Source organism: Ictalurus punctatus, chromosome 3, assembly GCF_001660625.3.
Source record: "Ictalurus punctatus breed USDA103 chromosome 3, Coco_2.0, whole genome shotgun sequence".
Classification (NCBI taxonomy): Eukaryota; Metazoa; Chordata; class Actinopteri; order Siluriformes; family Ictaluridae; genus Ictalurus; species Ictalurus punctatus.
Genome location: NC_030418.2, coordinates 1,193,854 through 1,216,353, shown reverse-complemented (window position 1 = coordinate 1,216,353; position 22,500 = coordinate 1,193,854). Strand labels below are relative to the sequence as shown.

The window sequence follows — 22,500 nt, the reverse complement described above, 5'->3', positions numbered from 1 at the left end:
GTGCAGCTCACTGCAGCCCTGCTTACAGATCGCTATCACACACACACACACACACACACACACACACACACACACACAAATACACCACACACACACCATTAAACTCTCAGCAGTATGTGTACGTGAATAAATCACTAGCATGTGTATATGTATGTACACTTTTCTATTATTTGGTGCTTTTTTATGTATTTTTTTCATTAAAACATGGATAAACAAGCCCCGCCCCCGCAGGTCAGGCAGAGACAGGTACGTCTGTTCCTCCCTCCCACAGCTGGATCTTCTACTGAATCTTTCAAAGAGCAACACTAACCTATCCTATCAACACACACACACACACACACGCACACACACGCACACCTTTGTTGCAGTCGGATCCTGTCCAGCCCTCCAAACACTGCAGGTTGCCGTGGTGATCGCACTCGTAGTGGCCGAAGGGGTCGTCGCGGGGTCGGCACAGTTTGTTGCACTTGTTGCCATAGTAATGGCGATCGCAGCGCACGCACACGCTGTACTGGAAAGTGGCGGTGAGGCCGAGGTGCTGGATCGGCTGACGCTCATCACCGGGGTTCATCTCTCCACGGTACACACTGCGCTCGATCAGCTGCTCGTCATCTGCCACACACACACACACACACACACACACACACACACACACACACACACACAGAATCCAGTCGGCATCCCTTATTCATCTGATTTTGTCTTTGATTTACAGGTAAGAATATCTGCTCACACAGCGCTGCTGAATTCTGATTGGTCAGAAAGTGTTGATTAGCGTTCTAGAGCAGCAGCTCTGCGGTATAAGAGGAATAAAACACTTGGTCTTTTATAGGAATATAACAGCACTTCAGGATGGTAGGAGTGAGCGTTGTTTACTTAGCAGTGTTAACGGTGTTAAAGGAGTGCACTAGGTTTGTAGGGAGCGTGATGTGGTATTCGGTGTATCCCCCCCCCACCCCCCCGAGAGGCTGCAGTGTAAATCCTCCATTAATCCCCTCTTCGTCGTGTTGTTGTGAATATTTGTATGACTGGACGCGGGCCAGCGCTCCGGCGCTACGCCCTTCCACAACAACACGCCGGCTCTCTAGGAAGCGGAGGAATTCTCCGACGGCTCCTGAGCGTTTACGGCTTCCCTTTGAGAGCGCGCAGCGACTCGGAGAAACGGCGGAAAACAGAAAACCCCAGGCGGCGGGCTGCGGGAGCTCGATAACGGAGACGGCCTGTGCCCTTTTCCTGCTTTTCTCAAACCTCTGAAACTCTCTCTTTCGGTCTCTATCTCTCAGGAAGCAGCAGTCTCTCACGTCTCAGACTGACGGGGAGCCAGAGAGGAAATAATACACGGGACATGATGCGGAAGGGCGACCAGAGGGAAACTCTTTCTCTCTCCCCGTCTCTCTCTCTCTCCTCATATCTCTCTCTCCCTGTCTCTCCCCCTCTCCCAATCTACCTTTCTCCGCATCTATCTTTCTCTGTCTCCATCTCTCTCTGTGTGTCTCTCTGTGTGTCTCTCTCTCCGTCAATCTCTCTCCATCTCTCCTCGTCTATCTCTCTCTCCCAGTCTATCTCTCTCTGTGTGTCTCTCTCCGTGTGTCTCTCTCTCCATCTCTCCTCGTCTATCTCTCTCTCCATCTCTCCTCGTCTATCTCTCTCTCCCAGTCTATCTCTCTGTGTGTCTCTCTCTCCGTGTGTCTCTCTCTCCATCTCTCCTCGTCTATCTCTCTCTCCCAGTCTATCTCTCTCTGTGTGTCTCTCTCCGTGTGTCTCTCTCTCCATCTCTCCTCGTCTATCTCTCTCTCCCAGTCTATCTCTCTCTGTGTGTCTCTCTCCGTGTCTCTCTCTCCATCTCTCCTCGTCTATCTCTCTCTCCCAGTCTATCTCTCTCTGTGTCTCTCTCACGCTCTCTCTCTTCATCTATCTATCTTTCTCTCCGTCAATCTCTCTCTCCATCTCTCCTCGTCTATCTCTCTCTGTGTCTCTCTCTCATGCTCTCTCTCTTCATCTATCTATCTCTCCATCTCTCCGTCTCTCTCTCTCTGCGTCTCTCTCCCCATCTATCTCTCTCAGTCTCTCTCCCCGTCTATCTCTCCATCTCTCCGTCTCTCTCCCTGTCTATTTCTCTCATCTTCATCGCTCTCAGTCTCTCTCCCCGTCTATCTCTCTCTCCCCGTCTTTCTCTCTCTCTGCGTCTCTCTCCCCGTCTATCTCTCATCTTCATCTCTCTCAGTCTCTTTCCCCATCTATCTCTCTCTCCCTGTCTCTCTCACTCACTCCATCTCTCTCTCTCTCTCTCTCTCCAATCCAAGATGCCGTGACCTTTGTAACACTTCCAGTCGTGCGTGTAATATAACTTCTATCGAAGCTTCCTGTTTTCTGCTGCTCCAGCCCACACACTTACACATACTCACACACACGCACACACACTTGCACACGTTTACACACACTTACACACAAACACACGTACACACAAGCACACTTACACATAAGACTTTCTCCCTACATGGTCACAGGACTGGAGAAATAGAACGAAACACTCTGGCACACTGTCCTAATTTCAGCCTAAAAAAAGGAGTTAGTGTGCTGTTTCCCGTCGAGCGTGTCAGCGCCTATTTGCCTTCCGTCTCTCGCTCTCTATCTGCACTTAGGAGGGAAAAAAAGAAAAGAAAGGGACGTTACACTCATCGCCTAGTTCGTTTTCCAGCAATTAGTTATAAAAATACGGACCAATCGCTCCGGCTGTCTAAAGCGAAGGAGACAATTACAGCCTGTTACCGGGGAGAGTTGGGGCGGAGGGGGGGGGTGTGTGTGTGCGTGTGTGTGTATTTCTGAACGTGTGTATGTGTGCGTGTGCATGTATTTTCAGGCGCGCTAATCTCCTCCACACACACACACACACACGCAGGAGTGGTCATGATGGACAGGTAAGAGTAGTGAAGCCGAAGCGAATGCGATCAGTGAAGATAAGAACACCACGGCGCGCGCCGTCACAGAAACACAATCGACACGTGCGCCTTCTGACCGGCCACGAACGCCACCAGTTAACTCCCAGAAAGTGTTGATTAGTTTCCCGTAACAGCAGCTCTGACAGTAGCGCGACCGCAGATCGCTTCGTTTCGTGGAACGCGTCGCCGTTTCTATAGCAACGGCTCGTTCACGGGGGCCGGACGCCTTTTTTTTTTTTTTTTTTTTTTAAACATGTCCAGTCGTTGATATTTCGTGAGGAGACGTTGGTTTGACGGCTGCGGAAGGGGTCTCCGGTGCCGGCGAGCCGTAGCGGTCAGTTTCGGGGTTGTTGCACTGTGTTTAACGTAACCGTAAACGGATAAAAAGCACGACGCCGCGTCTGAGACCGAGTTTTGTGGACGTCGTGTGATTCAACTGTGAACGGATAAGAAGTCTGACGGTGCGTCGTTCTTCAGTAAATTAAAAATCGCCGGCAAATTGCTGTGCTGTAAGAGAAATCACACACACACACACACACACACACACACACGCGAAGTACACACTCTGTGCTCTGTTTAATAAGATAACTAGCTCGTGTCAAAGCCTTGGGTTGACTATGCGAGCACACACACACTCGACTGGGTAGACGTGTGTGTGTGTGTGTGTGTGTGTGTGTAATTTTATGTATGGCATGTAGTAGCAGTGCAGCTGTCCATGCTGTCACGAACATACACACACACACACACACACACACACACACACACACACACATCAGTGGAAAATAACGGCAGCCGACGGTAATTAATACCTTAACAAGACGATGCTCTCACCAGGATAATGTACACACACACACACACACACACACACACACACACACACACACACACACTCTGAGAGCTTTGCATGGACCCAAGGAGCAACAAAAAGCAAAGCGCTACATCTGAGTGTATTCGTTTATAAGAGGGTAATAACTGGTGTCTTTCAGATAAATATATATTTTTAAAAAAAGTAAAAACATTTTTTTTTAAATTTAAAAACTTTACAACACCAACCAGTCCTCAACTGTTTTCCTCAACAGCGCCACGCAGAGTGTACTGACACGAGTGTATTGATTCCTTATATATATATATATATCGTACCTGTGTGTGTGTGTGTGTGTGTGTGTGAGTAAGACTTACTGTCAGCAGTGACGGTGTTGTTGTCCCAGTCCCACGCCTCCAGGATCAGTGTGTATGCTCGCTAGGGGGGTAAAGAGGGGGGGGTTCAGTATGTTCACAGTTCTCTCTCACACACACACACACACACACATACACACACACACACTTTAAATAATGTTGTCCTGAAACCACATTAACATTCTCACTGAACTATATCAAGCAACACACACACACACATGCAGCCACATGCAAACCCAACAGTGCACAAACAGTGCAAAATGTGTGTGTGTGTGTGTGTGTGTGTGTGTGTGTGTGTGTGTGAATCATAACAGTGTGAATATAAGAATAAGCTGCTTCCCACGCCATGGTGACTGATTAGCTCAGTAATAAACCAGATGATCACTGAGAAACTGTGTGTGTGTGTGTGTGTGTGTGTGTGTGTGTGTGTGTGTGTATGTCTGTGTGTGAGAGAGGTCAGGAACTCAAGATCATAACACAACAGCGAGCTTCAGTTGTCCGTCCACGTGCGTTACCGTAACACTACGATGCCTCGGAAGCCACCATCTTGGATCCAGGACAACCTTGAAAGCAGGAAGTGACACGGGCGACCTGAGAGCAGCCGGTTCGATACTGTCCTGTATTTTCTTTAGAAACAGGAAGTCGGGGAGGTGACGCGTCGAGGCGCTCGACTGATTTCCACAAGAGAGAACAGCGCTGACACTGGAGACTCCTTCCATAATTCCACAGGTTATATACACATCTCCTTACGGAAAACTTCGCCGTCTCGAGGATTACACGCATTTTGTATTGGTTACTATAGAAACGATGACTTATTAGAGACGACGGCATTACTATAAACCCATGATATGGAGCTGCTCTACAGTCAGAGCTGCTGTTACAGAAAATTAATCAACACCTACCGACCAATCAGAATCCAGAGTCCACCTACCGCCCAATCAGACTTCAGAGTCCACCTACCGCCCAATCAGACTCCAGAGTCCACCTACCGCCCAATCAGACTCCAGAGTCCACCTACCAACCAATCAGACTCCAGAGTCCACCTACCGCCCAATCAGACTCCAGAGTCCACCTACCGACCAATCAGACTCCAGAGTCCACCTTCCGACCAATCAGACTCCAGAATCCACCTACCACCCAATCAGACTCCAGAGTCCACCTACCGCCCAATCAGACTCCAGAGTCCACCTTCCGACCAATCAGACTCCAGAATCCACCTACCACCCAATCAGACTCCAGAGTCCACCTACCGCCCAATCAGACTTCAGAGTCCACCTACCGCCCAATCAGACTCCAGAGTCCACCTACCGACCAATCAGACTCCAGAGTCCACCCACCGATCACCTACCGGAGGTTCTTTTTCAAACCTTGCGATGCAACTTGCAGGTTTTTTTTATGGCCTCTTTGTTGCATTAAACTTGCGAAACTGCAACTGCACGAAATTCTTTCGCAGTGATGTTTGTTGGTGAACGAGACCATTTACCTGTACTCGTGTTCGACGCACGTGAATCGAAGAGGACTGAAGGCGTGTCGTGATGACGTCACATGACTCGTCTCAGCCCGAATCTGTTGAAAATCTGCGGTAACTTTGGAGAATTGCAAGTTGCTTGATTTTGCGTTAATTTCTGCGATCGCTAAAATCCTGGAGGGACCGGATTCACGTGAGCGGATTCACGTGAGCGGATTCACGTGAGGGAAGTTGCATGAACAAACTGTGCAAACTACCCATGTTTAATGCTAACTAATGTGGTGCGATACCTGCAGTTTGTTTTTGGGGGCGGGGCAAATGCATCCTAGAAAGCTTTTTACTGGACTGGTTTGGATTGGACTAGATTGGATTGGACTGTATTGGATTAGACTGGTTTGGATTGGACTGGATTGGTTTGGACTGGTTTGGTTTGCATTGGATTGGATTGGTCCGGATTGGACTGGATTGGTTTAGATTGGACTGGTTTGGATTGGATTGTATTGGTTTGGACTGGTTTGGATTGGACTGTATTGGTTTGGATTGGACTGGAGTGGTTTGGACTGGTTTGAATTGGACTGTATTGGTTTGGATTGGACTGGAGTGGTTTGGACTGGTTTGGATTGGACTGTATTGGTTTGGATTGGACTGGATTGGACTGGACCGGTTAGGACCGTCCCTCCAGGCCCCCGTGGGTTTGCGATCGTGGAAATGAACATGGAATGAACGCGAGTGCAGCTGAAAGGTCCAGGTTCACCAGCAGACATCACTGTGTACGCGCGTGCGAGACGATTCCGTCCGACTGCGATTTCACCGACTCGAGTCGTTTCCCTGCTGAACTGCACGTTTTGAAGAAAAGCTAAATCGAGCACCCTCCTGTACGCTCCCGAACCCCTCAGCGGCCGCTGTGTTTGTGTTTCTCTAGAGGATCCTGAACGGAGCTCTGCGTTCGGCTCGAGCGAGACGCTGTCTGGGTGTTTTTACGGGCGTCTGTGGATCAGCCGGTGGAGCGGGCTGTCCGGTAATCACAGGCCCTGTCTCCACCTGCCCGAGCGTCCTCGGGAAAGACACTGAACCCCGAGCTGCTCCCGATGGCAAGCTAGCGCCTCGCACGAGCGCGAGCGTGTGAACGACAAACAGCGTAAAGCGCTTTGTAGAACCGCTAAGGTAAAAAAGTTCAGACTATTCCCCCATAACTTGTATGAAATCTGATATTTAAGGTGCATACAGTAGGAACTGCACCTGCTTTAACCCTCACGGCATCAGAACGTCGAACGTTCCTTTACAGCCGCTAATTAAACTCGCTCGGGATCTTTAAAGCTGCAGAGGCGTCGCTCCAGGCTGCGGGTTTTTTTCCCTTTTCATTTATGTCATAGACTTTCGTTTTTACGTCCTCACGTTAATACGACTGCGGAGTCCGGAGAACTCAGCGCTCGGGCAGTCCCCGGGAGTTTAATATGAAACACTCGTTTGGGGACATCCAGGTCGATCCTGTCCGCAAGCAGTCCTGTCCGCTCGCGTCGTTTCGCCCCTTTTTCTCCTGTAGACTCGCTGCACTTCGAGTGTGTGTGTGTGTGTGTGTGTGTGTGTGTGTGTGTGTGTGTGAGAACGTAAAGTCAACACCGACCCCAATCTGAATTCATAAATTATTCAAAACGACCTCCGGAGTCGTCCGTTTACAAGGAATTCTTCATACGGTCGGATCCAAAAGTATTGGCGCCCTTGGTAAAGGCGCACTTTCGACTCCTTTCACCGTGCTGATGAATGAGTTTCTGTTTATTCTTGCATCACACGGGTCACTCCCACTCTCTCTCACTCTCTCGTTCTCCTTTTTCCCATAAATCAGCGCGAACATGTCAGGTCTCGTCTCTCTCTCTCACACACACACACACACGTGCTCACACACCTTTTCATATCGCCAAAATTTTCTTGGTTTCAAGTTATCACGTCCTCTCTGTCCTGGGTGATTTACACCTCTGATCGCTTACTCGCTATCGCTCGAGTTACGTGGAGAATTATCAGCCTGATCTGTAGAGCGGCTTAACACAGACCTGAATAATTCGAATGCGCGATTATTCGTTCCTTGCGCTGGCATCCGTTTCTCATCATCATCCTCCTCACCGTAAACACCCCGGGAATAAAAAGAAAGCCGACCCCAGAGTTGCGCACGTCGGTGTTCGGACCTCGGAGACGAGGGGGCGAACCGGACGCAGCGGGTTTTAATAATCTGAAAGGAGAGCTCAGAAAATCAAGGTAAAGGCGTGCGTAACACCGCTCTGAATACGCCGAGCTTCCCAGGGGTAAACACCAGGGCTGGGCGATACGACAGAATTATCAGATCACGATACTTGACGACATTCCTCCGATACACGATACGATACGCCTCACGGTCTACGACTTAGCTGTAAAATAAACAGTACATCCGTTAAACCGAGCTCGACGACACTTTTCTTTAACGCCTACAAAGACGACCTAGAGAAAAATAATAATAATAAATTACGTCAAATAAACGGCATCCGTTCGGTGACGTTTAATTGGTTTAAAAAAATTATTTAAAATAAAACAAACAAACAAACAAACAAAAAAAATCACCATACCAACGATATCTCCGAAAAGCACATCGCGTAATCATTTAATCACGATATCGGTGTTGTATTTAACCGCATTAACTTCGATGTCTGGTGTGCAGCACTGCATCGTGGGAAGGAAATATAACAAAAGCAAGGCGTGGCGTTTGCGTGGTGCTAGTTATACGAGTTCGCCCACGTGGCGCCTGTACAAAACTAAAAAAAACTCTTTTTTGGGGGCTAAATTTGACATTTTCGTCCGAGTCCTCACGTTACACGCGCCACAGTTACTGCGCTTGACTGCAGTCACGACACAAAAGATACCGCGGACCGACGAGTTAGAACGAAACGCTGATTTCGTTTAATAAAGCGTCGGTATTTAATATTTCCCTACATTATTTCTCCATAACGTTTTCTGTCAGACGCAAACTTGTGCGCCACCAACTGGAGGAAAGTTCAACTGCAGCGGGAAAAACTCTGTAAAACTCTCTCTCTCTCTCTCTTTTCTTTTGCGGACCTCTTCCATCACTTTCACGTGCGCGGAATCCGTCCCGTGACCTTAAAGTCCTGATGCGCGTCCGTACACGAAACACGGATATTCCTCCACGACCGTCCCGTTTCAGAGGGAAGCGGTGAGATATGAGGACGGCGCTCGAGCCGGTGTCGAGTGAACTTAAGCGCTGAGGACGAAAGCTGATGATTCAGACTTCAGAAGAAAACAAAGTGAGACAGAAAGCGTGCGAGAGAGGCCCGGCGCTTTCGTGCCAAACAAACGTCTGCGCTCGTCGGCTCTGCTTATATCGAGATCTATATCGGGGTTTCCCGGCACTCTGTGTGTGTGTGTGTGTGTGTGTGTGTGTGTGTCGGGGCTGGGCTGAAATCTAAAAATAAATCCAAACCGAATTAATAAATAAATAAATAAATAAATCGATTACATCGAGTACAGTTACGTTCATTAATAAATAACTCGGTTTTTCCTCTCATATTCGCCATCACTTCCTGTCGTCTACGCCGGCCGATAAAATAACGACTGTTCGCTAAGGCCGGACGTTCTCCTTCCTACAAACGAGCGATAATCACGTGTAAAGGATCAGCGCAGATTACGTGTTAAGGGTTTTTTCACACGGGAGGATGACACGTCGTCAGACGTGAACGTGGGAAAGTGGGAACTCCTGCTGCTCCGGAAAGCTGTTTATACCATCGTAACGACAGCGACGCTACTCAGAGCTAGTGTACGATATCACGGTGGATAAATTAAAGCATATATATACACACACACACACACACACACACACACACACACACACGCACACAGTGCCCTCCATTTATATTGGCACCCTGGGTAAATATGACCAAAGAAGACTGAAGTATACTCGCATTGATATTGTACATGTTTGGTACACCTGGGTGACTAGGAACAGGAAATTGTTCATCCATGACTTCCTGTTTCACAGGGGTATAAATACGAGGGAACACACAACCCAAATTCCTTTAGTCATTCATTACAATGGGTAAGAGCGAGGAATGTGCGGCAAAAGGTTGTTGAGCTTCACACGATGGGGCGTGGCTATAAGAAAATAGCACAAGCAGTGAAAAGGGACATTTCCACCATCAGGGCGATAATGAAGAGGTGTTATGAGTCGACCTGGAATTGGACGTGTGTCTGTATCGTCTCACTGTGAAGAGGACGGTTCGAGTGGATAAAAATATCTCCAAGGATCACAGCTGGAGAACTGCAGAAGTTAGTCGTGTCTTGGGGTCAGAAAGTCTCCAAAACTACAATCTGAAGTCACCGACATCACCACAAGCTGTTTGGAAGGGTTTGAAGAAAAAAGCCTCTACTCTCATCCAAAAACAAACTCGAGCGTGTTCAGTGTGCCGACACTACTGGAACTTCAGACGGGATCGGGGTCTACGGTCAGATGAAACCAGAATAGAGCTTTTTGGTAATAAACACAGAGGTGGTTCTGAAGCACACAGAGAGGTAGCCGTGTGGAAAGGTCCCTCATGCCCACGGTTAAATATGGAGGTGGATCTTTAATGTTTTGGGCTGTTTTTCTGCAGAGGACCTGGACATTTTGTTAGGATACATGACATCATGGACTCCATCAAATATCAACAGATATTAAATGAAAACCTGACTGCCTCTGACAGAAAGATTCAAATGGGGCGTGGTTGGATCTTCCAGCAGGACGATGATCCAAAACATCATCATCATCAACACAGAAACGGTTTACTGACCACAAAATCAAGGTCCTGCCCTGACCATCCCAGTCCCCTGACCTGAACCCCATAGAACACCTGTGGGGTGAACTGAAGAGGAGACTCCACCAGCGTGGACCTCGAAATGTGAAGGATCTGGAGAGGTTCTGTACGGAGGAACGGTCTCAGATCCCTCGCCATGTGTTCTCCAACCTCATCAGCGTTATAGGAGAAGACTCCGAGCTGTTATCATGGCAAAAGGGAAGTAGCACAAAGTACTGACTATAAGGGTGCCAATAATTGTTGCACATTTATATTTAACAAACAAAGATATTTTTCGGGATAAACCTGTGCTGTGTTTGAAATTATTTGATATCCATGAGAGCAGAGTATTTTTGTGATGTGATTTTTTTTTTTTTAAGCAAAAAATTAAAAGCAATTTTAGTTTAAAGAAAAAAAAAAAAAGTCATTCATGAATCCTAGTGTTAGTGCGAGCAACCCAGCGTCTGTACGAGCCTCCAGGACCAGACCACGAGCTTCTACATCACATCTGCAGTCCTGCGAGCATGCTGAAGTCCTAACTGACGTGTGCTCTCAGACAGATACACAGATAGATAGACAGACAGAGAGAGATAGACAGACAGAGATAGACAGACAGATACACAGATAGATAGACAGACAAACAGAGCTCTGAATGGATACCAATACAGATACAAGTTGCAGTAATCAGGTTTGTTTGTTTGTTTGTTTTACGCTAATAGTTTGTTTATATTTTGGAAATACAACCAACAAAATTGGTAAGAAAATCACAACTGGGTAATAAACAACAAACAAAAACACACTGTGTGAGTGTTGGATTATTCCAGCATTCCCACGCTCCTCTCTAGTCCAGACAAGTTATGAACTGGAGTGATGTAGCTGAGGACGAGGAACTGTCAGAGTCAGAATTCACACGCCACGATGTCGCTCCTGATATTTCAACATCTGGGGATTTTCCAGTGTGTGTGTGTGTGTGTGTGTGTGTGTGTGTGTGTGTTATGTATATATGTTTCCAGAGAGATTGGTGGATGGATGAATGAGTGAATGGATGAATGAGTGAATGGATGGATGGATGGATGGGTGGGTGGGTGGATGACAGACAGACTTACCGGCCAGGCGAACTGGAACGGAATGATTAAAGTCCCGACGTTGCTGCCTTTGTTCCGGTTATTACCGAATCCATCAAGCCAAAACGAGTTGCGTCCGACGACGGGCGAGCTCGCCGTTCCGTATGTGCATGTTCCCGAGGTCATGACCTCCACCTGGTACTCCTTCAGGCACGCTTTGAAATACGTGTTGCACTCCACAGCACCGCACCCCTGGCCCTGCCCCGCGCCCCTCTCTCCGCCGCAGCACCCGCCGTTCGCCAGCTCCCCGTTCTTGTTCTCCACGCTGATCACTCGCAGCTCCAGGTAACCGGACGCCCAGCAGGCCTGAAGGAAAACGGAGTGATCATGGGAATCGGTCAGGGATGTGCCAGCACCGGTATCTGATCTAACACTGACCCGAAGCACCTTATCAGATCAGATTCGACATTTCATTTAAGATACTGTCCTTCGACACGTTTACCGCGGTGAACACGTGCGCCTCGCCGAACGCCAGATCCGATCTGACGAGTCACGTGTCCAGAGATCGGATTTTAAACTTCTCGGAAACTAGATATGGCTTCATTCAGATGCAGGGATAAAAATCTGGTTTTTTTGGAAATCCGATTATTTTCCTGCTAAAAATAAATAAACAAAACCTGTCTGGAAATCGGGATTTTTTTTAACCGATTCTTATGGTGCTGAAGTTCAGACTTCAGGGAGACTCCCTGATCAAAAAACGACATCTAAAAAAATACACCTATCCAGAAATCGGATTCTAATCAGAATGGGGGGGGGGGGGGGTCTGATTTCTCGTTTGCTGTTTTTTGTTGTTCAGATTGCAGAAAATAAACACCTTCCTGCTCAAATCAGACATTCCGAAAAATATATTGAACAGTTTATACATAGTTTAAACTGTAGATCGGTACCGGTTACCGTTCATAATAAACTCAGATATCGCCATGACATGAATAAGTGACAAAAATCGAATCGGTGCATCCTAATAACAGTATAACACAAGTGTGACTGGTTTATAATTAGTATTATCATATTTCTATTGGATATCTAATCTAATTTCCGGCAACAGATTTTTTTTTTTTTTAAAGAAAGATATAATTCGTTTTTCCCGTCATTAAGGTGAGTTAATTAACGAGCCTTAATGAGTAATTCATCATTACACGGTCCTGAACAGCAGAGAAAAATTCCGTTAGACTGCACATTTTTGAATTTTCCAACGCGTTCGTCAGCGCACGCGATCAGAGGAAATAACGGCCAGAACTCCGTCTCTCACCTCAAACCAAACCGTCCAAATGAGGCAAACCGAGTGCAGGAAAGCGCGCGTGCAACTCCACATGACTCCGGTGAGGCTTCACGGTAACGACACGGAGAGCAGAACACGGTTCTCCATGATAAAGACGCGCCTGAGAGGTGAGAACATCCGCCGCGCCGCGCCTCCGCTACCTTTCCGTCTGTGAGGTGGAGGGAGGGGGGGGATAAAAGACACACAGAAGAGCGTCAGTGAGGAAAAGTTGAAGTAGTGATCATCGCGCGCGCGCTCGCTCGCTCGCTCACTCACTCACTCACTCATTCCCTCCCTCACGCGCTCGCACAGTACAGGGGGTTTGAGCGATTGCCGAACGAGCCAATCACAATCACCCGCTCCTTAACAGGTCTCCGTGCAGCCAATCACGAGGAGGTAGGCGGTAACGACGGATGATCAACAGTCATAACGATTAAGCAAAATTTAACCTTAAAATTTCAGTGAAAACTTTAATGAGTGTAAATTAATTAAAACCCAGCAAACTAGTGAAAAAAAAACAAACCCAAGCAATATTTCAAAACAAACGAGTGTGATTAATGCAAAATGAATGATAATCTGACAGAACAGAAAAAAAAACATTATGAAAGTCTAAACCCAGTGAAGTGTACTTACCTGGAAATTCGTAATCTAATAAAATGTTTACAATTCAAAATATATAATAAATCTTTAGGTCTATATGGTCAGTACATATATTTATACAAGTTTTCTTTATCACATGGACATTTATAGTTATTAATGTTATTTAATGTTTTAAGTCGAAGCTTTAAACTTTTTTTAAGTTGAATTTTCTTAAGGCAAGCAGATTTTGTGAGCAATATATTACTTTAAGTATATTATACATTTAAGTATACAATATATTACTTTTTTTTTAATTACGTATTACTCTCAGGTAAGAGGTGTCAGTAGGTGTTAGTAATAATAATATTAAGAAGAAGATACACTTGTATAAACACTATTATTATTATATGTCTGTTATAATTAAATCATATGAATCATAATTTATGTTGTATATTTAAAAACAAACAGACTAGTTAGAACCTTCCCATCTGAAACTCTTTGTTGGATTTGTCAAAAAAAAAAAAAAAAAAAAGACTGTTGACTTTTTTTGTTTCTTAGATACACTGATGACATTTTTGGCACGCACAGTCGAGAGAGAGAGAGAGAGAAAGAGAGAGAGCTCCAGTAGTTTCTTTCTTCTTTCTCCAAAATTTCACCCAGCCCTGGAGCACACATTGAGCGCTGCGTACTCTGGCTCGAGCATCACATTTTTGGAAAGTCAGAAAAATCTTCTTTGACTACCGCCATCCATTATAAACTCTCAGACTCTCGCAGGAATTGCAAAAATAATTTTTTTTTTTTTACTCCGAGCTGCTGAGGAGGAGAACTTCCTTGAGAAATGTCAGGAGATATGAAAATATGTTTGCAACAGTCTATCAACAATCCATTGCAAAGACAGACAGATCTTTATGTTAACCAAATAATGGCTGACAACGAATGGCTGAGATTATACTTCAGGATCCTCCAGAAAAATCCCAAGAATGTGCTAAATTTTTAAGGAACTTTTACCTACAGACAGGGAAAAACATTCTTGCAAGTAGTGGAATAAGATGATCTATGAGTTCCAAACGAGTCCTGGGACTGAGTGTGTGTGTGTGTGTGTGAAGGCATTCGGGCTGAAGGGTGTGTGTTTGCGCCCTCTGCTGATACTCGTCCACGCCAGTAAGGCCTTTCTGCAGATTTGCACTCGCAGAACCTGATTTAAAGAGAGGATAAAGGAATGCTTCGCATTACAATCCTGTTCCTCTGCTGTTTATCTGCATCTGGTTATCAGGCGAAATGTTTTCCACAAGAATTTAGCGTGCAGTATTGATCCTATCTCTCGCATCGTACGGTCCTACGACCACACGGCGTACGCTTCTGTTTATGAAAAAATCCACGTGAACAAACACAAATACCGAACGTATACTCTTAAGAGTTCTTCGGTTGTCCTTCTGAGGGAACACTTAAAGATTTGACCTAGAACCCTAGCTCAGATTGTGTCCCTATCAGAAAGAGCCCTTAAATAACCTTTGAAGAACTTTTTTTGCCTGAAGACCAAAGTACCAAGACAGTTTGATAAACTCCTAAATTAGGTATTAGGAAGAAAACGTTGACCAATAATTTGGAGTTTGTACAGCACACTTACCCGGTTAATAAATACGCTCACATAGAACCTCACATAGAACCGATAACCATCCAAAGCCGTCCTCAAGGGCTACTTTGGTTGTCTGTCAGAGGGAACTCTTCTGTACTTCTGTGTAGAACCCATATTAAAAAGGCTTTCAAGGAGGACATTTTAGGAATCAAAGACCCTTTAACTCTGCGCAGAACCCCTTCCAGAACATTTACCCCCCCCAGAGTCAATACTCAAGAGTCAAATGCAAACACAGCCTGGGTTCTTCAAGGGGTTCTTGGTATAATAAGGGTGTTCCTAAACAGGTTCTAGGTCAGAACCCTTTCAGAAAGGAAAACACTCAGTCGAAGAACCCTTAACGGTTCCGGAACCATATGAAATGTTCTGTATAATGATGAGCAAGTTTATGAATAAAGTCTTTTGTTCACAATACTGTTGGAAGTAAAAAATAAACTTCATGGACGATGGAAGGATGAAAGGAAAAAATAGGAAAGTTTGCAAAATGCCCTGTTTCTTAGGAAAATGTAAAACCCTAAAGAGTTCTTTGTTGGTTCATCTGGAGGAACCATTGACGGTGAAACCATTTTTGGAAGCGATTATGTAATGAAACCTTTGAAGACATTTTTTCCCCCCCAAAGAGTGTACAAAAATAAACACTTACCAGGTCTACACACTATGAAACGAAACAATTTCTATTGGATGATGGATGGGATGAACAAAGAATAATTTCAAGGGGGGGAAAAAAAAAGAGTCAAGAGAAGGATGGAGGGATGAAAGAGGAACAATAAAGCAAACAAACAGGAGTTTATTTTAAGTCCAGACAGCTTTACTATTTATACAGTAGCATTCGGAGCTCCCAGACATGAACTGGGATGAAAAGCAAGGGATTAAAAAACAAGGGATGAAAGAGGGGTAAAGTGGGAGAAGGCGCCGGATTAGTCTCCGGAATCTTCACAGCGACATTTCTTGTGATCTTCGCTTGTCCAAACAGTCGCGGTTGGAAAAGACAAGCCATGTAAGTCTATGTGAACAAAATGGTGGCAACTGTGATCTTTCAAAAGATGGAAGAAAAAAAAAAAGAAAAGAAATCCTTACATGTAATAAAAGAGAACGTAGAAAGAAATTGTTGTTGTTTTTTTGGGGGGTGGGGGGCATTTATTTCAACTAGGGCTGCTAATATTAGATATATTTAAGAGGATCAGACTTCAAAGTAGCGCTGTCTCAATCGCTAGCGTTCGTGCCTAGTCAGTATTTCGTTTGTTTTCTAAAACGTCCCACTCGCAACATATAAAATCTATTTTCTGAGGTATGTTTATCAGTTTGACGTATTTACATTTATCTTTTAGTATCAAACAGCTTTAAGAAATTTACTAGCGTCCACTATGACTGCCGAAAATGAGCTATTTATGAGCTAGCTAACTAAACTGCCTGCTAAAGCAGCTAGCATGCTGCCCAAAACATGAGAATTCATGTCTATTTACTCTTTTAAAAATGTCTCATATACTTGACAGCACAGTGTGTGTCCTAGCAAAACTTCTTTTGGAAAAAAAAAAAAAAAAATGCCGAGTCATGATGCATGTTGGTTCATGAGCGCTAGTTTCACACAAACTAGCAGTTAGCAAGCAGCTAGCTGCTGTATCAGCTACAACTGTCACGAATATGGTGCTTTACATCCCAGCGATTTTTGAAGAGTTTCTTTTTAAGATTTCTGATTAAATCCTCATCAGAACTCTTTCATAGAACAAAACAGTTTGGGACAGCAGCTATTAAATTATCAGCTCTGATAAAAAAAAAAAACAAACAGACGTGGGAACGTGTGTGTGGGAAATTTTCGGGCTAAACGCTAGCAGAGCAAATGAGCGCTCGTATCGCTAACACTTTAAACGGTTTCACCAGATTAGATTGGGAGATAGCGCGTAAGGCTGTAATTAGTCGTGTTATCGGTCCCGGTCTATCTGCGCTTTATAAACCCCCCTCCCCCCGTGTTCTCCCTCTCACACTGTTAAGAAGAAATTTTAAAAGAGTGAGGTCCCCAATCTAATCTCGTTCTCCGACTCGGTCCATTCTGTTAGAATAAAGAGAGGAAATTTCCTTATGCGGAGCCATTGTTGCTCCTTCGCCGAGCCGCGTCAAGAAAATATATCTGAACAATTTGCGGCACAATCTGAGGAAACGCAGAACAAACACAGCCTGCTCGTAACCTTGACAAGGTTTAACGTGATGTAATAAAATCAAAGTGAAGTAATAAATGATTCTTAAGTAAACTGTATGTACAGCAAGGGTCGGGCGATTAGCTAATCTGTACTCGTCTAGGGCACCTTGTGTCTCAGAAAATGCCAAAACTTTTTCTTTTTGAGCATTGTTGGGGCGATTTTTATTTTTTTCTCCAGAAAAGTAAAAAATGCATTTAAAAAACAGAGCATGCCTATTTTAATTCATGGGCTTTCACCTTTCTACTTCAGCCAATCAGCGTTTCCATTCAGGATTTCACATTTCACATTAAAACACACACACACGCACACACACACGCACACACACACACACAAACGGAAACCCCACGTCTCTTTAAGACTTTAAGATCTCTATTTTGGCTCAGTCGTGTGACTGATGGCATGCGAGAGAACACGCTTGACCTTTGACCTCGTACATCAGCCACGTCTCCCCCCCCACACACACACGATACCTGCTGTCTGCCTGATGTGTTTGAGGAGCTTTAGGTTGTGTGTGCTCGTCTTTCAGCGCACTTTAATTGACTGAAGGAGAGGATCTGAGCCATGACCTGATGTTTGGGGATCAAACAGCCGGTGGTTTAAAGAAAATGTGTTTTTAAAAGGTGCGAGATTAAGGACTTGAAAGGTTCTCGTCTCGCTGGATGATGAATCCGGGCAAATCTCAGTCACACTGTGCTGTGAGATGAGATGAGGTGAGGTGGACGCTACAGCTACTTCATCACCTTCTTCACTGTGGAGAAAGGAAAACACTGTTACCTTATTATTATTATTATTATTATTATTATCGTAGCTAGCTACAATGCAAATAAAGAAATACTTAGAATATCCTTCTTCTAAAAGACCTTCGATTTCTGTTAGACACCAATGACTTACTAAATAAAAACCTAAATCTGATTTTTATGATGCCTCTTATTTAAAAAAAAGTGATAATACTTACATTCTGTGTAAAATTGTATTATTATCACCGTGATAGAAACAATAATCCAATATATTTTTATGATATAAACGTAACATGGACATTACATATTCTACAGCAGCCCAAACATTTGGTCTGTTATGATTTTTATTGGAGGTTCACGCCCACGAGCGACCACAATCACCGACCCGTCAGCTTCTAACGTTAACTCCGGGTCACGTTTTTACACATTTCCCTAAATATATTGTATTTCGATAGTGCTTTTAAGGCTTAGTCTCATTGTGCTGTTAGAATTCTACACCGGAGGTGAGTTTTGGTCATAATTACAGCTTTAGGAAGCCGAGGCAGGTTTTTTTTTTGTGTGTGTGTGTGTGTGTGTGTGTGTGTGTGAGTGTGTGAGTATTTAGTTCTTATCAGCTCCAGCAGCTGTGACAATCATTCATTAATGTAGGGCTATACAGGAGGGCGGAGTCTCATACCCATGCACACACACACACACACACACACACACACACACACCTCACAGTCATATAAACACACACAGACACATTGTGTTGGTCAGATGCAGATGAGAATAGACGGAGACACACAGACTGAGTGTGTATTGTGTTGTCTAAGAGATCCCAGAGGACTGTGTGTGTGTGTGTGTGTGTGTGTGTGTGTGTGTGTGTGTGTGTGTTATAAAGAGAGGAGTAACAGAAGCTACAGGATAATGTCCTAACGTCACATCTACAGCATACAAATCACATCTCTCAAAACCACCATGACGTCATGACATCATGACATCATTCCGGAGACTTCCACCGTCATAAAACGACCAGATTACACAAACGAATAAAGCGTTTTAACGTCAGCCATTTTAATGTCATTTACAGCATGTGAACGAGGAGCCCGGCGTCTTCACGTTAACCGCACCGCGGCAGATCTCGAGTTGAACATCAGCTCTGTTTTTCACTCCTCGGGCACGCGGCGTTCCTCCGTTTCCGAGCAGGAACCCTGGGCAGAGGAGGAAATTTTCTTGGGCCCTGCTAAAGTTCCTGTGTAATTGTTTTACACGTTCGGACATTCTTCAGCGTGAGGAAACATTTCCTGCTATTTAAGGTCGAGAAGAAGAAGAAGAAGAAGAGGAAGAAGAGGGGAGCGTGCAGAGGAGGAGGAGAAGAGAGAGAGAGAGAGAGAGAGAGAGATATGATGTGATCTGTAGGTAGGGGAATTCCACAATCAATTCAAGTGGGGAAAAAAGCATCACCAGAGCCTCGTGCCTCCTTTCAGGAGACGGAACGAACGCAGCCGTCTTCCAAACTCCCGTAGTTTGGAAAGTCAGCATCGTGTGTCCCCTCTGTTCAAAAATATAAACATAAACTGTGATCAAATGGACGGATGGATTCCAAGATCTCGAAGATTAAAGCACATCAGACCCGTCGATCGTTCATCTAAACGACTGCACCATGTGAAAACCGCGTGCTTTTTAAAGTCGGTCCATCGACGATCTGGTTTGACATCTGAACACGTCTTCGTTTCACGTCTTTAACCCCAAACCAAGGTTTCGACAGTCCCCACCCGCGTGGTGTGATCGAACCCGTGTTCCTGACGTTATCTCCTGCTGCTGAAGCCCGGCCGCCTCGAGCGCGTGCGTCCGGAGATGCTTTTCTGCTCGACGCGGTCGTAAAGCGTGCTTCCTCGCGTTACCGTAGCCTTCCGGTCAGCTCGAGCCAGTCAGACCCGCGCTCTGTCGTCGACAAGCCGTTTCCGGGATGTTTAGAATGAGGAATTAAACGCGAGCGGTCAGAGACGAAGGCCAGGACCGTTAACGGGCGATCACACCGGAGCTGTGCGACATGTTTACAGCTTGAATTCATTCCTTCGTTCATCCCTAGTTCCTGCCTGATCCTGGGCAGCGTGCTTCAACTGCGGTTAGGATTAAATGACTAATTTTTCTGTTTGTATATTTTGGGAAACAGAACCGACTAGCTTCATTCAAAACCATCACGAGCAGGTACAAACAGGTGCGGGATTTTAAAACGGTCCCACACACACACACACACACACTTCTAAAGCTTCTCTCAGGCGCCATGTGAAAATCAAAACATGAGTGTGAATGTTTTTCTAATATCAGGATTTGTCTGTCCAAAACCACCCAACCATCCAGGTATATAAAAAAGGAAAAAAAAAACCCAAACAGACGTATCACGTTACCGAAACTAAATAATATCTTTCTAATCCAGAACATTTCATGTTGTGTGTGTGTGTGTGTGTGTGAGAGAGAGAGTGTGTGAGAGTGGGTTTACCCGGGAAAGATTCTGCTTTTGATAAAAGATAATATAGCCTAATACGAGCGTAAGGAAGGTGAGGCGAGGAAGGTTCGGTCTCTACATGTTCGATAACCCTCACATGCCAAGCGTACGGTAGGACTCGACCAAGATCTTTATCAAGCAGAAGAGAAAGCGCGAGAAAACCAACACACACACACACACACACACACACACACACACACACAAAAAGTCTTTCGAGCAAAACAACAGGACTGATTGTGTGGGGTTTTGAAAGGACGGCGGCGAGGTCCGGCCGTGTTGAGGGTCGAGCTGATGTCGATCTGTTTGTCTCGGGCGCGCGCTTCCACCTTCACGGTGGTTTGCGTTTCAGAGCTTGAGATGCGTCACTGAGGGAAAACGCGCTCGACGGCGATCGCTCACACACCGCTCGCGTCCGTGAGACGGTCACTTTCAACACCGAGAACGTGACGACGTCCGCGGGTCGCGTTAACGCAGCGTAGAAATAACGCCACGCTACACGTCCGAGATTGTTCGAGGAATGAATCGGAACTTATTCGGGCGCTGGAACTTCTCGGCGATGAAGTGTGTTGAGAGTTTATCCGTGTGTAACGGGTCAGGCGTGGACAGGGGCGTGAAAACGACCCCACCCGAGCGTCTGTCCTCGTTTCACACCGTCTGATACAAATCAGAGTTTTCAGTATCTAGAAACAGAAGATTCCTATCCGATCTTCCCCCGGGTAACGACTAAAACACTCTTACGTTCTTGTCCCATACCAGTCAGAACCAAAATTCTGACCCGGCCCGGGCTGATCCCTCTCGCCCGAGAAATACTGAGATTTCTCGTGTGTGTTATGGAGAGGAGAACAGGCGAGGTGATCAGGAACGCTCGCGAGAACACGTCCCACGAACGCGAAACAATCTGGTTCCGGTACGTCGTGACACAGAGACACAGAGGCGGCGAGCGGGGCGTGATTACTAGTCGAACTGGCGCGGCACAGACATCAAACATCTGAGAACGCATGGGAGGAACAGCAGTGCGATCAGACAGACAGGTACGACAGAGTGCATTACCCAGTAACCCCCCGTCCTCCCCCTCCCCACAGGGAGGAGAACCAGGAATCCTACAGATCTTATTTAAAGTAGCTGATCTAAAAACAGAGCCCACGCTACGCCTGCACCAGCGGTGGCCCACGGGTCGGATTGCTAGGGACGCCACGATTGGTTATCCTACGTAATGGATACGTAGGAAACACTGGGGATCACGAAAGCAGGATGACGACGACGACGTCCTGTCCTAAGGGAATCACTCGGGATTTCCATGAAGGCTCTCTGACCACGTCCCCATAACACAGTACCGGTGCTGTACAGTTTGGTGAACGGGCAAAGACCGCGGAGAGGGAACTGAGTGCCGATAACGGAACATCTCGGTGGAAGAAGTGGAAGCGCGCCCCGACGGTAGAGTTGGTACCACTGGCGCAGATGCATGCATCACCTATTTGCCAGGAGAAAACCAAAGACCTGAGATGTACTCCAGAATACTCGTGGTAATGGGGACCAGGAAGAGGCGGGAATATCATCGGTATGGTTACAGCCAGGTATGGGCTGATTTATACGTGCACCAGGCCTAAGAGCGGCGGCGAGATGCAGTATCGAGACTATGGGAATGGGAACTAAGCAGGAATCGTGATAAGATCCCATGTGATGGCAGATCCGACATAAATCAGTCATTGTGCACGCCGGTAAGGTTTTGCGCAATTTCTAGTGAAAAGGTGCACGCCAAATTACCTCCGCACAATCGTGTGCGTGTGGATGTGTGACACCGTTAGTATGAGTATGTACACGCTGAGGCGGGCCATGGCGGGAGAGCACGGATTGTGTTTCTCCATCTGGATCACAGCGAGAACGGCAAGGACCGTGTCGAGAAAGACGACAGAACCGGTATCTGGGGAGATTTTTGCTTCGGGCTGACTACACACTACAGAACCCACTACGTCCACGTATTAATTACCCTAAACAACGGTCACCTCTGTCTTTTATTTATTTATATAAATAAAAGAAAGAACCCGGGCTGGTACAGCGAGGACCTCGGCGTTCGGATTAGTGCTTGTTTCAT

At 45.9% G+C, this 22,500-nt stretch overlaps 1 protein-coding gene across 2 annotated transcripts in view; it reads right to left on the bottom strand.

Moving 5' to 3' along the window:
* Positions 1-13,049, bottom strand: part of jag2a (jagged canonical Notch ligand 2a) — a 32,233-nt gene extending 19,184 nt beyond the window's left edge. For both annotated transcript variants that reach the window (XM_053679362.1, XM_053679363.1), the window contains exons 1-5: positions 12,765-13,049; positions 11,498-11,821; positions 4,119-4,179; positions 358-612; positions 1-32 (exon numbers count right to left, since the gene is read on the bottom strand). The exon at positions 1-32 is cut by the window's left edge and continues 29 nt beyond it. In XM_053679362.1, coding sequence (XP_053535337.1) covers positions 1-32; positions 358-612; positions 4,119-4,179; positions 11,498-11,821; positions 12,765-12,827 — 735 coding nt within the window. In that variant the 5' untranslated portion in view covers positions 12,828-13,049. The remainder of the gene's footprint in view (positions 33-357; positions 613-4,118; positions 4,180-11,497; positions 11,822-12,764) is intronic.
* Between the last annotated feature and the right edge of the window lie 9,451 nt (positions 13,050-22,500).